The sequence below is a fragment of the Triturus cristatus genome, chromosome 6 (assembly GCF_964204655.1).
Source record: "Triturus cristatus chromosome 6, aTriCri1.1, whole genome shotgun sequence".
NCBI lineage: Eukaryota > Metazoa > Chordata > Amphibia > Caudata > Salamandridae > Triturus > Triturus cristatus.
In genome coordinates this window covers 1,465,300,837-1,465,315,697 of record NC_140589.1, presented here as the reverse complement: position 1 = coordinate 1,465,315,697, position 14,861 = coordinate 1,465,300,837, and the positions used below count along the sequence as shown (strand labels likewise).

General features: G+C 49.4%; 1 protein-coding gene across 7 annotated transcripts in view; it reads right to left on the bottom strand.

The window, feature by feature from the left end:
* Nucleotides 1–14,861, bottom strand: part of PELI1 (pellino E3 ubiquitin protein ligase 1) — a 253,325-nt gene that overhangs the window by 34,266 nt on the left and 204,198 nt on the right. For all 7 annotated transcript variants that reach the window (XM_085612537.1, XM_085612536.1, XM_085612541.1 and 4 more), the window contains one exon: nucleotides 3,404–3,505. In XM_085612537.1, the coding sequence (XP_085468663.1) occupies nucleotides 3,404–3,505 (102 nt within the window). The remainder of the gene's footprint in view (nucleotides 1–3,403; nucleotides 3,506–14,861) is intronic.

The window sequence follows — 14,861 nt, the reverse complement described above, 5'->3', positions numbered from 1 at the left end:
CAAAGAAAGGGACTTGTACTATACATATGTTAAACTGGGCGATTCATTGCTATTCATCGGACAACTACGTCAACCCATCTCAAAAGTGAGCTTCCAAAAGGCGAGAACCGCGGTCTGAAAGCTCCCTCCCTCCCCCCTCCCCTGTATTTGTTTGCAGTACTTGAGAAGAAAGGAAAGAACAAAGGTTAGAGTACATTCGTCAAGATAAGATTGGAAGGGAGCTTGGACTGGAGAGAGGAAAGCACTCTAGCATTGGAACTGAGCCATTGGGCTCCTGCTAATATTTGCATAATGCCCACTTAGATATGCAGTAATATATTCTCCCACAAACTGGTAGTATCAGATTTACTTATAAGACATACATATGTATATGCAAGCAATGGCACAGTTAGGCAAAGGCGCACTGTTGACATCTGATGTGACCCACAGGTCACAAGTTCCTAACAAGGTCAAACGCCCCCCACACCTTCATCCCTGAGAGGTGAATAAATGGAGTCATTACATTTGGTAATGCTAAAGCTGTCAATGTACTACATTTTGGAATAGACAGCGCTGTGGCGTTAAGCGCTATCTCACGGGTGCAGCAGTACACAGCTCGGCAAAGCATGATGGTTATTCTTATATCTAATTTAACCCACCCTAAAATCACTTCGAACAATAGAACTGGAGGCCGCAGTGACACAGGAACCACCAAGAAAAGAAATGAGGGGACCCGATCAGGCGAACTAAGAAGGACAATAACTATTTATGGGTCTCCCTAAAACATAAGCATCTCGCTAGGTCGAACAACATTGCATTGTGAATAGACAGCCTTAGGTGTTTGAATGGAAGAAGGTAGAGGTCAGGAGAAAGACTGCGTGATGGAACAGGGTAAATAAGGAGGTGGGAGTAAGGAGCAACGGATTGGAATCATGGTGCATGTTGAGATGTACTCTGGGAGGCAGGAGACTGCCTTTGGTCACTTATCCTGGTGTCAGTGAGAGCATTCGCGTAGACCTTTTCTAACAGATACATTTACCTATGTTGAAGCAGCTGGAGACAGAAGCCAGGAGAGAGTGATCAATGCATTAACTTAAGAGCATAGACTTAAAGAAAGGCACAAGAAAGAGCACTTGGCATCAGCGTCCACCTAGTGTGGCCTAGACCTGGCTTTGAGGGTCTCACCCTGCAAGCTGCTCCAGGGAGGGTCCTAGTACTTTTAGCTAGTCTTCAGTTGGAGCATTTATTTAGGATGCATTATTGACAGCGGTGGCTTGTCCGCTAGGGTGGAGGAGTGTCGCCCCACTGCTTTAACTGCAAACTCAATACAAAATATTAAATGATAACGCTCCATTATTATTTTTTGTATTGTGCTTGCAGTTGAAGCGGCGGGGCTGAGCTCCCCGCATCACAGGGAGGAATGGGGGATGCACCGTAAGTGCGCATGACGATTTGGCCGGCTCTCTCGGGCAGGCCAAACCATCATGCACACTTTGCATGTTCTGCACCCAGGCTGCGTTGTAGGCTGGGTGGAGAACATGCCCAGGCTCCCATTTCCCACCAGAGCACCAAACCAAGGCACGCAGACCAAGCACACACTGTATGTAGCGTTGTGATTGGCTGGGAGCCTGGGTGCTTACTTCCCGGTTTCTGTGTGGAGGAGAGGCTGGTGACCGGTGCAACCAGCAGGTACGTTTTATTTTGTAAACATTTTGTGAGGGCTCCAAAAAGTGCTACCAGACCAGCCTAGACCTACAGTGCATGTGCGCGGGCACGCGCATCGCGCTTTACCGCTATTACTTTCGCGGCCGCATTGATGTTTGATCCGATCGCGATCACTTTCGCGGCCGCTTTGATGTTCTCCGTGAGGCTTCAATAGATTGCAGCAGTTAAAACAAGCATTGGCATAGCCAATAGGTCTCGCTTTTGGGACCTTATAAGTGTTTAGTTATGCAACTGTTGCATGGCTAAACACTTATAAGGTCCCAAAGGCGAGACCTATTGGCTATGCCAATGCTGGTTTCTTTTGGGCACTGTATGTGAAACATTACATTTTTATACTGGCAGCCTCTACCTTAGTATTTTTGTAACTTTTCCTTAAATTGTTTTTAAGTGGTGCATTTCTTTTGAGCATTACTGGAATGTCCCAAATTTAAATGTAATATGGTGTGGCCGGCTGTATAAAAGGCCTGATGTACACGCACAGGCGTTCCAGCTTCAGTTTGCACACAAAACGACTATCATGACGGTTTCCAAACCTTTAGACTCCTGTTGATGCATTGCTTAAGATTCCCATGATGTCTACCGGAGGTATGAAAACTGCATCTGCTGAAAATCTAAAATAATCAAGTTACTGCTGTTGCTCCTGCATTTCTTTAATTGATTCTGAAGAAAACGAGGATAGAAGTTGTTCCCAGTGGCTGAAAATATAGTTATGACAAAGGAACCCAAGAATTCTGTGGGCCACTGTCCTGGGTAGAAGGGCAGTCAGTATTGAAAACATGACAGGGATGGCACAGGAAACAAAAACAGTCTAAGATGAGCACATTTAAAATGGAATATAGGGCGATTGACGTCTGAGTTGTGAACTAAGTTTGGGTGTGAGCAGTGGCTATATCGGGTGTAGAAGGGGAAGATTGTAGGATACACAGGCCCTCTTCATTGTTGTATCCTCCCAATAAGACCGCTGGCATAGTTTTCACATTCCACGACGGACTGACACATTTTCAACCAGAAATTGACAAGAAATCCAACTACAACCGTCACTGTTAGCTTGCTCTGCGACACCGCAATCCTAGACCCACCCAGCCCTACCAGAGTTCACAACAAATAAATATGGATAATTTTAAGAGGCAACTGGCTTAGATAAAATAATCTAAAATATTTAAAACCAAAAAACAGCAATATAAAATTTAATTATTAGCTCATAATAACAAATGAACTTCAAAATAATCCTATCAAGATTAACAGAACAGGTCCTCTTGCGATAGGAGTTCAACTACACATTCAGTGCTTTGGTATTGGTCAAACTGAATTTATGAGGGTCAGTAATATTAAAGGCACATTGAAAAATTCATGTGTTATCCAACGTTCTACATACCATGCAAGATGTATTTCAATTAATCAAAACATAAGTTTTTTATAACCGATCTCTAATTCAAGGAGATGACGAGTTTATGACAAAATGCTGTACTGAACCGAACACGGATGTTCTATCGAAGTAAAGTTCGGATCTGACCATTGGAAAATTCAGATCTGCTCCCCTGGGTTGATCATGCAACTCAATTTGTAGCAGCATACTGCACAAAATCACATGCTCGTACATAATACCTTAGCAGAATGGTAACTTTGGGGACTCTGCAACATACGAGCTGAACACAAATGAAAGACACTCATTGCACCCAAATTTCCTTCAGTGCCTTACCTGAAACATATCCGTGTTACTGTCATGTGTGTACTCCACCACAACAGTTTGGGCGCGAGACAGTGTGTAGGATATGCTGTGTTGGTCCTTATTACTTATTGCCTGCAGAAAAGGTGCAAAGCAGATGTACATCATCAATTGTCCTTAGAAACATTTCGAGCAATGATAACGAAGAATGCAAACAATTGCACATTAACTGATACATTTGTAAGATTTGTAAGCGTCAGGAATAAAACACTTACATTTTTTTTACTTAACCTGGAAAAAGGTCTCAAACATGTTTCATACAAAAATCTGTAGATTAATGTCATAAAAGCAGGTAGTCATTCTGTAGCTACTTTCTAAATGCAAACCCCAAAGCAGATCCAATTGTTTTCCCTAATATATGCTATGGGCTAATGGATATACATAAACTTAACTGGTTTTCAGAGTGGGGGCATACATACACTGTACCAAGGTACCATGCTTCCACGTCATTGTTTTTTTCTTTGACTAGTCAGTGTTATGAGGTTTGTTAGCACAATCGGTTTAACAACTTCCAAAACACACAGATTTTAAAATGAAACTCCAGAACTAGGTGAATGATGGTGACCACTACCAAATTTTATTGGGGAGGGATAAATTAAAGGAAAAGTGAACGCTAGTGAGGAAAAAACTCTATAGGAGAAAGACTTAAAGGTGGGTTTATCAGAGCACCACACACAAGTGGTACGGAACCTAACTTAAAAAATGAATGCATAAAATATAAAAAGGCCACCAACATAAAGGGCGAGACCCTATATAAAGTATACCAAATAAGTGGACAGATTCGGATTAAATACGCAGGGAAACTGAAGGGCAAACTGCATGGTAAATGTAAATCTTTTGTAACATTGCAGTGTGTGAACGTGTCGTACCCATCTCTGCACAGTTACGCTCCCTATCGGTAATTGTGGGGTCACAAAGTCAGTGTGGACGATAAACCAGTGTGGACCATCACTTGCTTCTGTCAAATCTCGCTCCTGCTTAAAGGCCATGTGTATGCAAAGCATTTGCTTAACTGCTCCCAAATTCAGTTTGTTTTGCTAGAACATACAAAACTCATGGCAACAAAGGTATGTTTATTGCCACGCGTTCCCTGCAAATTAGCCAGGTTGTCTTTGCAATACTGAAAAAAATTCAACAGTTGAATCACCAGAGTGGGCTCATAGATGTCTGGGGAGCAAGTGAGGTCACCAACCTCACTCATTCCCCATAGTGTCAGTAAAATGACCGGCACAACAAGAACTGGCAAATTCAATAGAGCGCGTCTTTTTGGCCTACTGCTTTTACCAATTTGTTTTGTAAGTGCTGTACAGAATCGAGAACTGTGCAGCATCATCATAACAAAAAACAAAAAGGTGCGATTGGGTCACTTCACTGATTTATGTGTGCGTCAGAACGCAGGCGCATAGTTGAGGAGTGACTCGGTGCCATTTATTTACATCTTTTATGGACTGATCGAATATGGAAATGGACACTCACATCGGTAAACAAAAAAAAACATTTTTTTAGTGTGAAACCGCCAATTAAAAAAAAAAAAAGAAAAGCAGCGGGTAGGGGAGCATTGTTTGTTGCTCTAAAGAAGGAGCGGGGTTGGAGGGGGTGGGGGGTGTTTGAAGGTGAAAAGCAGCACACAGGGTACAAGAGGGAGAGGACACCTTAGAAGCACAAGCACAAACGAGAGAAACACGGGGGTGAGAAATGCACAGAGCAGTGTGGGGGAGAAGCAAAGGGGTGAGACAGTAATAGAGAGGGTGGTGGAAGAAAAGCACACACAAAGGAAACGGGTGGAAAACACATTGCAAAGAAAAAAGTGAATTCCCTAATAAGTAAGCAGTGGAAGGACACAAGTAAATAGGATTTGCTCAAGAGGAGGGACACAACACAAGATGGATAAGGCAAGGCAAGCCATTGAATAAGCAAGCAAGCAAGCAAATCAGAGGGACAAAAGCAGCCAATGGTAAACAATAGGCAGGCTTTAAACACACTGTAAACTCTTGGTAGATTGACAATAGATCTTTTGCAAACAGATAGCTTGCACTGTCTAGTAGGATTGATCTACAAAGCAGGTTTTCATTAATAATAATGTTTGTGTTTCAGATTCTGGGGCCAGAAGAAACAGATGTTAGAACTAAGACACCCTCCATCATTTAACAGAATAAGACCAGTCCTGCTGGGATTAGAAATCACCAGCCTGCTTATGCCTTGCTGAATCATTTGTCCTGACGACGCCTCGAGATGATTCACACAAAGGTCCGGCTCGCGCCTCGCGGAGGGAGGCGTGAGGATGAATGCGTCACGCCGCTGGGTCTCTTCAGCGTGCTGCACGAGCACACAAAGGCTGCTTCGAGACAGTCTCATTAGCCGTACTACCGATGAGCTGCAGACTGGCTGGTAGGGAGGCAATGCCAGCTAGGTCGAACAAAGGATAACGAACAGGCCACAGACGTGCCTACCTTGCCCCCTACTGTCTCCGAAGGGCCAGGAATAGAGCTCCAACGAGACAAGGCTCGTGTATGCTAATGTTGCCAGGCTGCAAGCAAATTTCACAGTCTGAAAAACATATACGAGCCAACAGATGCACAGTGTGCCACACAAGTCTGTCAACCTGATGACGGAGACAGTATTTACATCTCCAAATATGTTTTAGCATCATATACACGGGCGAGGCAGCACTGTAGTGGCTCTCTTACATTATTTCAGGATAAGCCAACTGCTGAAGTGTATGGTGCTTATGCTTCTTGTAAATATTATGGCGTTGCTACAGCGAAGCACCGACTATCGCGTCCCTAACAAAGCCCAGCTGCTCACAGCCCAGCAAAGAATATTGTGTTTAAAAATTGCAGTTAAGGACTAATGGGTAAAAATGACTTTCGGGAAAATACTAGCAACAGTTTGGCAGTCATCTTAGTTACTGTGATGCAAAAATAACGTAAATGTTCCTTCGTAAACAACCTAAAAACAGCACCACTTAACTACCAACGTGATATGGATAGGATAAACATTTACACGGGTTTATTTTATTCTAAAAATTCCAATAAGAAAAACACTGTGCTGCAGAACACCGGCTCCTGTTCCACGATAGGTTTCCGCACACAGAAGTCACTTTGCGTAACCTTAGTGTGTTGACGTCATCCAGATGCCAACACCCCCTGAAGGACAACCTTTGTTTCGGTGGAGGGCAAACATCCAGAAACCAAGTTCTACTATTCCAGGCAAAACACACTGCACAGAATAAGTCCCAAGTCACAAAACGAAATCATCAATACAGACATAAAAGACAGTTCTCGAATTCCCCAGTTCCATGCATAAGTGGCTCATTCAATCCATTTTTTTTCTGTGCGAACTCAGATTTGTAGTCCTATTGTTCCCATCATAAAATCAGGACTACAACACCCAGATTGCAAAGAAAAACGCCAGGATCTGATGATCCACTCCGGAACTGGGTAATTTGAAAGATCAGCAACAAAAGGATTCTGCTCACCTCATCTCTCCATCCCACCCAGAACCTTAAATCTGTACCCATTAAAGGTGTGCTGTGGCTCACTCAAAGATGAGGGACTATATGCATGAACTGAAATAAGTACACCGGCCATGAACCACTCCTGCACTTTCAAATGTATGACAATGTTTAACATTCACCTCCAACTGGGTGAGTCAGAGTAGGAAACAAACCTACCTGAAACACCTCCAGCAATGGATGACAATGAGTATTCGTCGCTAAAAAAAGTAACAAAAAGAACATTCTTGGCTTGAAAGTAACAAAAAGGGAAATTGTGACAACCACTACCAATCTCACAAATAGTCTTCTATTCAAGAGGTAAAGGAAACTAAGAGCAACCCATCACCAGCTTAATCAGTTAAAAAATCTCAGGCTCGGTTTTAACAGAGATATCGCCTTCCTGCAGCAGACCCTGGCTCTAGTCGTAAACAATGATAATACTTAGAAAAATCTCCCACCTGCGCCATATCAGATACCAGAATGAACCCACCAGGCCATTGTACTATCACAGAGTGGACTAGTGAAATATTTTTTATATTGGAGCACACAAAGATATCCTCAAATTACAGAGGATGTAAAACCTTTGTCTTAGCCGGAAGTGGTCTGATCACAGGGCAGGACTGAGAGCCAAAAGTAGCCCTGGCAAATTTTGTCAGACTAGCCCCCTCACTGCATAGTCAGTCTCAGGCAGCTCCTTTCGGCTGCACTGAGACATGTATTTTCATTGCACTGCACTGCTAGAATTACTGGGTCCCATCTAAGCCTACAATGAGAGCGGCCCAAAAGGTGAAAATCGGCTACCTTAAGTGAAATTCGGCCCCCTGACCTTCAGCCTACCCGATGCCCTGTATAGCTAGTCCGGCCCTGTCTGATCACATGAAGCCTGCTCCCAAAGAATTTCACTGACTCCCTCTGCTCCAGAGATTACTTTAAAACTCCTCTAAAGTAAGGTTAACCCTGCAATACATGCACAGCCGTATCCCAATATTTGACAAAGAAAATCTAATTGTTGTCACTCAGAAGATACTACCGGAATTCTAGGGGTCCATCCCCGGAATTCACTTAGCCTGGACATGGGAAACCAACAAAATTCACAATCAGGCAAAAGATGTCTAAAAACGACATCTTTTAGAGTAATTTTCTGTCTCCGCATATGTCACAGGGATCACTTTCCCACCGGATATAGGTCAGGGCTTAACGAAGGACAAAACAATCTGCCACAGAGCTCAGCAACAAATAGACATGGGTGGACAACTCTCCAAAGCTACTGATGTTTCAATCCATGTAGTCTCAGGGATTAAACCAGGAAACGAAATCCATGACTTGAAAAGACCCAGATCTACGAAGTGGCGTTTGTATCCCAACCAAGTGCCCTAAAATCAACAGTATAAATAAATAGGAGCTGCTATTTTTGAAGCTACTACGTCCCCTCCTTTCAAGAAGTCCCCACGGAACTGAACATTCTGTGTTCTGAAACCAAGAGCAAGCACAATTGGCTGAAGACCCACCACACCGTACACGTGTGGATCGCCGAAACCTCTGTCCCAGTGCCACTTATGTATACAAAAAACAGAGGCACATTCCCCCCACTGATACGATATTCATAGGCAATAAGCCCATAAGTTAGAATGTACCCTCAGACCAAGCATAATATTTATATTGTTTTTACTTTCACTTGTTTATCAAAAATAATTTTATGCATTTTGATATGAATGTTGTAGTGATGTCACTACTAATGTTCATTTTTTTATATAAAAACAGACATTTTTAATTCAACATTGACAATATAGAATTTAGAAAAGAGAAACAATCCATATACCCGACGCGAAAAGCAATTAAACATACAGACAATGCATACAGTGGGTTAATGCATACAAAGGCACAAAATTTCCTAAAAAGAACAAAAGCTGATCAATGCACAATACAATATATCATACATAAAGGACAATAACCGAGACAAAAAAGCGCTGACGCGCGTTTCGGAGATCCCAAAATATCCAATGAGCTCCTTCCTCAGGGCGCAGATAGCATAACAGTCTTAGTAGAAATAGCCAAATCAATTAATTAAGGGGGCGTGGCTAGGCGCCGTGGTGAATGGCCGCCTGATCCCGGAGCTCCGCCGGGGCCGTTGGTGTTCCACTGAAATCCGGAATTAATCCGTGCTGAGGGGAGTGCCCTGGAGCTCCCCCTGACCCAGTGCCCACGAGAGCTGCTCGGCGACCCCAGGAGACACTCGCGCGGCCCGGGAGGGCCGGCCGCGGCGGGTGACGGCGGCCGGGCGCCTCGGCTCCGGAGCTCTGTGACTGCTCCCGGCGCTACCTGAGGCCCCGGCGTGGGCCTGCTTAGCGACGTGCTCGGAGTGACGCCGTCGCGGGAGAACGCGGCCGATTTCGCGGCGCGGGACCGCCCCTGGGCCTGGGAGCCTGCGGCCAAGGTCGGAGACCAGCAGTCGTCCACAGGGAAGGTGCACGATCGCGACTGGGGCTGCGGCGGAGTGATTCCCTGGCCGAGAAGAGGGCGCCATTTTGCGGCCACGGGAGAGCAGAGGGAGGCCTGTTGCTGAGGGGCGCCCTGCCCAACCATCCGGTGAGACCCACGAGCGCGACTGGGGACTGCACACCGCCTGGCTGCCCGGGAGTGGGACGGAGCGCTGTATCTGATATCGGGCCCGGCTGTTTGGCGGCGGAGGCCTTCCTCCCCCTATCGATCCCTGAGAGAGAGCTGTGGGCCCAAGGATACGTCCGTGAAAGCCGGCCCGGACCAGGGGGCGCCTGGGTGCTGCGGCGGGGACCAGCAGTCGTCAAAGGGAAGGTGCACGATCGCGACTGGGGCTGCGGCGGAGTGATTCCCTGGCCTAGAAGGGGACGCCATTTTGTGGCCACAGGAGAGTAGAGGGTGGCCTGTTGCAGAGGGGCGCCCTGCCCAATCATCCGGTGAGACCCACGAGCGCGACTGGGGACTGCGCACCGCCTGGCTGCCCGGGAGTGGGACGGTGTACTGGATCTGATTTCGGGCCTGCCTTTTTGGCGGCTGAGGCCTTCCTCCCTCTATCGATCCCTGAGCAAGAGCGGTGGGCCCAAGGCTACGTCCGCGAACGCTGGTCGGACCAAAGGGCACTTGGGTGTTGCGGCGGGCGGTGGTGCATACGGCCTGCGGGGTGCCCGGAACGCCATGCGGCCCAAGAGTGGCACCGCAACACAGGCCAACAAGCTTGACCAGTACACAGTAGCCAAGGCGCCGCCTCAGGCGGAAAGGGCCCCCGAAGGATGATGCAGACCCAGCGGACCCTTCCTTGAAGTCCATCATGGCCGCGATTCAAACCCTGGGCACGAACTTGGAAACCAAAATGGATAAGATCACCATTGAAGTGGCCCTGCTTCGAGCCGACCTGGGGAAAACCACTGACCGGTCCAAGGCCAATGAAGTCGATATAAAGGCCCTACAGGACTCGGAGAAGCGGCTTGAGGTTAGGGTGAATGAGCTAGTGCACCAGCACCGCCTGATGGCCCTGCGGCTTGATGACCAAGAAGGGAGGGCTCGGAGAAGTAATATCCGCGTCGTGGGTGTGGCGGAAGGACTTGAAGGAGACAGTGTGGAGCTCTTCCTGGAGGACCTGATCCTACGACACCTTAAACCCAAGCGTCTCTCGAAGCTCTTCACCATTGAGCGGGCGCACAGAGCCCCTATCCCACGACCCAAGCCTGGGGCCATGCCACGGACGATCATAGCCAAAATATTGAATTTCCGGGACCGTGACGCAATTCTCCAGGCGGCACGACATCACGGTGACCTACAGTATGAGGGGGCCACGATCCGGTTCTTTCCCGACTTCACGCTCGAGGCCAGCGGGAAAGGCGCTCCTTCCAAGGGGTCAAGGCGGTGCTACGCGATCGTGGGATCAGATATATGATGTTCTTTCCCGCCAAATTGAAAATCATCACTGGTGGACGATCCCTCTTCACCACGCCGGAAGCGGTACAGGAGTGGCTGGATGCGGGAGAGACGACGCAGGGTTCCCGACGTGAAGATGTACAGCGGCGAGACGCGGGCCTGCCCGCCACGGAGTCGGCGCCGGGACACCCAGGGGGTGGTGAGCCAAGTCAGCGGTCCTGGCGTTCCAGGTCCAACAGTCCCCGTTGGGGCTCGTCCAGAGAGGGGACGCCGCGCTGAGACCACGAGAGATAGCGCTGAGAAGACGTCAGACAGTAAAGTATACCACACGTGCCTTTGCTTTGAGACTAGTTAACTCTGGGGTACACTGGCCGCCTCACTACCTCTACGGTTGGCTTCAATGTATGGGTGGCTCCGGGACAGAGGGGCTGAACGAACTGGGACACCACGGACGGGCGACCAAAGGGGACTAGCCCACGAACTTCCCAAGTTGAGTTCCTCGGTGGGTTCACCGGGGTGGGGTGGGGCGACAGGCGCTCTGCTAATTGGGGTGGTGGGTAGTTCAAGACCCACGGAGCAGGGGGCAGGGTGGGGGGGGATTGTTTTGGGACGGGGGGCAGGGAGGTCGGGGCCAGCTTCGGGAGGGAAGAAGTTGACCGTCCAGTTTATTGGGTTTGTTGTATTTTGTATGTTTTGTCATTGTGGGGTGGGAGTTGGGGATCCTTTACGGTCACACAAACTATGTCAACACAACTGATGCCCGGGTGGTGGGACAAGGCACCCTTGTAAGACACAGCTATGGCTAGGAGGTGGGAAAAAAGCTTGAAGATCCTCAGCTGGAACGTCAACGGTATGGGGGACAGACTTAAGCGTACTATAGTTTTGCAGTTTCTCAAACGGCACCAGCCAGATGTGGTGCTTTTGCAAGAAACACACTTACTGGGGAATGTCTGTCATGCCCTGAATAGATATGGCTACACTCTAGCAGCTCACTCAGGTTTCACCACTGGATCGAGAGGAGTGGGTATACTCCTGCGACGCTCGCTGCCCCTTCATGTGGATATCACCAAGACCGACCCACAGGGCCGCTTCACGGCTGTGTCGGGGCGTTGGGAGGGCCGGGCGCTTAATCTTCTTTGTTTATATCCCCCCAGGCCTACAGGCCCGGGCCTTCGCAGACCTGGGCTCATTCCTCCTTTCGCTACCTGAGGGTCGGCTCGTGCTGGGAGGGGACTTGAACGCAGTGGCGTCGGGAGCCCAAGACAGGCTGCCACCTAGAGACCTGCCCCAGGGGCAAAGGTGGCTGCCGGACTTTCTCGAGTCCTTTGGGCTGACGGACGTGTGGCGCCTACTCCACCCCACTGAAAGTAACTTTAGTTTCTTCTCCGGGGCGCACCGCTCCTTCTCACGGCTGGACTACATCCTCACCCTGCTCCAACACGACATGGCGGTACTGGAGGCCGAATTCCTCCCCAGAGGCATTTCTGACCATTCACCGGTCCTTGCATATATTATATTTGGGAATAGACGGGAGGGCTGCACTGCGCCAATTAATCCCTGGCACTTGAAACACGAGGTCACTAGGAAACACATATCCACCTCAATCACGCACTACTTCACAGAAAACGATGGGTCGGTCGGCTCCCCTGTCACCCTGTGGGAGGCGTTTAAAACTGTGGTGCGGGGTGAGTCGCTATCGGCTATCGCGGCTCGGCGGCGGGAACGCAGCCAGCAGACCACAGCGCTGGAGGAGCAACTTGAGGAACTAGAAAGGGAGGCAACGACCAGCGGCGACCGGGAGCTCAGGCACGCGATGCAGCTAAAGGCGGCGGAGTACAAAGCGCTGGTGACCCAGGAAGCCCAGACGGTGGCTCGGCATAGAATTGGTAGAATATATGATCAAGGTGACAAAGCCGGGAAACTTATTGCCTGGCTTGAGAGGAAACAACAGGCCAGCAGGGTGGTGCCGGAGTTGCACACTGAATCCGGGAGAGTGCTCACGGAACCCCGGGAAATAGTACAACAGTTCGCTGACTATTACCAGCAGGTTTACAGGCGAGAGTCGGACCGGCCGGAGGAAGACTCCATGGACCTCCTCGCAGACATACGCTTGCCCACTCTCTCGGACGCAGATAGGGAGGCTCTTGATAGCCCGCTCACCGAGGCTGAGCTCCAGCGGGCGATAGGAGACCTCCGTCCTGGTAAGGCGCTCGGTCCGAATGGCATACCCATAGAGATCTACAAACTCCAGCCGGACGTCACTAGTAAGCACCTCAAACGCATGTTCGACCGAAGTAAAGCAGTAGGGCTGCTGCCCCGGGACCAGCGCTTAGCGACCATAGTGGCAATTTCGAAAGAGGGTAAACCCAAAGACTCCTGCGCATCATACAGACCCATTTCGCTCCTGAACGCGGAACCTAAAATACTGGCCAAGACGCTGGCCAATAGGCTTAAGCCGGTGCTTTCGTCGCTAATCCACCCTGACCAATCGGGATTCATGCCCCACCGAAACACGGCCCTCAATATTAGGAGACTGCATGGGGTGCTAGGGCAGTGCCACAGTCTACAAGAGGACGCGGTGGTGGTCTCGTTGGATGCCATGGCCTTCGACACCCTAGAGTGGCCATACATGTTCGCAGTCCTGCGCAAGCTGGGCTTTGGACCCCAGTTTATTGCTTGGGTGCGATTACTGTATTCGGAACCCCTGGCGCAGGTGCTGGTAAACAATAAGGTGTCTGAAGTCTTCACGCTGGCCAGAGGAACTAGACAGGGCTGTCCCCTGTCCCCCCTTCTATTCGCCCTCTCCCTCGAACCGCTTGCGGCCTGGATAAGACAGGTTGCCACCGTGCAGGGCATAACATGGGCGGAGGGGTGGGAGGATAAGATATCCCTCTATGCCGATGACCTACTTCTTTACCTCTCGAAGCCGCGTGGGTCACTGATCGCGGCGCTGAATATACTGAATAGTTTTGGTCGCAATTCTGGCTTCCGAGTCAACTGGGCCAAATCGCATCTCTACGTCCTCCGTGGGGACCCTCCCAGACTCCCTGACACTTGCCCTATTCGGGTGGCGGAGGACGGGTTTAAGTATCTCGGAGTGTACAGTACTGTTAATAAGGCTCTGCTGTACGAGCACAATCTCAAGCCGCCGCTGGTCCGGCTTCAAAGGGAGGCGAAATCCTGGCAGCATCTGCCCCTGTCATTGCTGGGCAGGGCGGCCTTATTTAAGATGCTTTCGCTCCCGCGTTCTCTACGCGCTCCAAAACTACCCACACCTGGTTCCGAACAGTTACTTCCTAGCAATCGAAGCTGCGCTGCGCGACCTCCTCTGGGCCGGGCAGCCCCGAATCTCGCTGGCCAAACTCACGCTGGGGTGGTACGATGGTGGAATCGCTCTCCCCGACATCCGTAAATACTACTGGGCGGCCCACCTGTCCGCGATTAACCAAGGGACGTACGGGGACGGGAACGACCCGGCTTACGGCATGGATAGATGGCTGCTTCCCGGGGGGGGAACTATGAAATAGCACTCTACTCTAGACGGGGTGTGCGCAGACTCACAGGCCCGACACTCCATTCGGTACAGCTGTGGCACATCGCCCAGAAGAAGCTCGGATGGTCTGGAGTCCTCACGATGGCCACGCCACTGTGGGCCTCAGAAGCGTTGGGAAATCTGCGGCGCACCAAAGGATTCCGCAATTGGGATCTGATCGGCATCTCTCAAATTAAAGACATCTGGGGACCTGCCGGGATCCGCACGTTCGCCCAAATGCAGGACGCGTACGAGCTGGCAGATGCCGAATATTTTAGATACTTGCAAGTGCGTCACTCCTTACAGGCGAATATCCCACCGGAGGCCAAGCTGCCGCCAGCCTCCCCGCTCGAAGATAGATTGCTGGATGGACTCCTCGCGGAACACGCCATATCCCTCACTTACAAAAAACTTATTAATAACCCCCCATATTTGCTTCTTCCCCTTAAAGAAAAGTGGGTCGCTGAAGGGCTGGAAATAGATGACGAGGAGTGGCTGCATGCTTTGGCTTC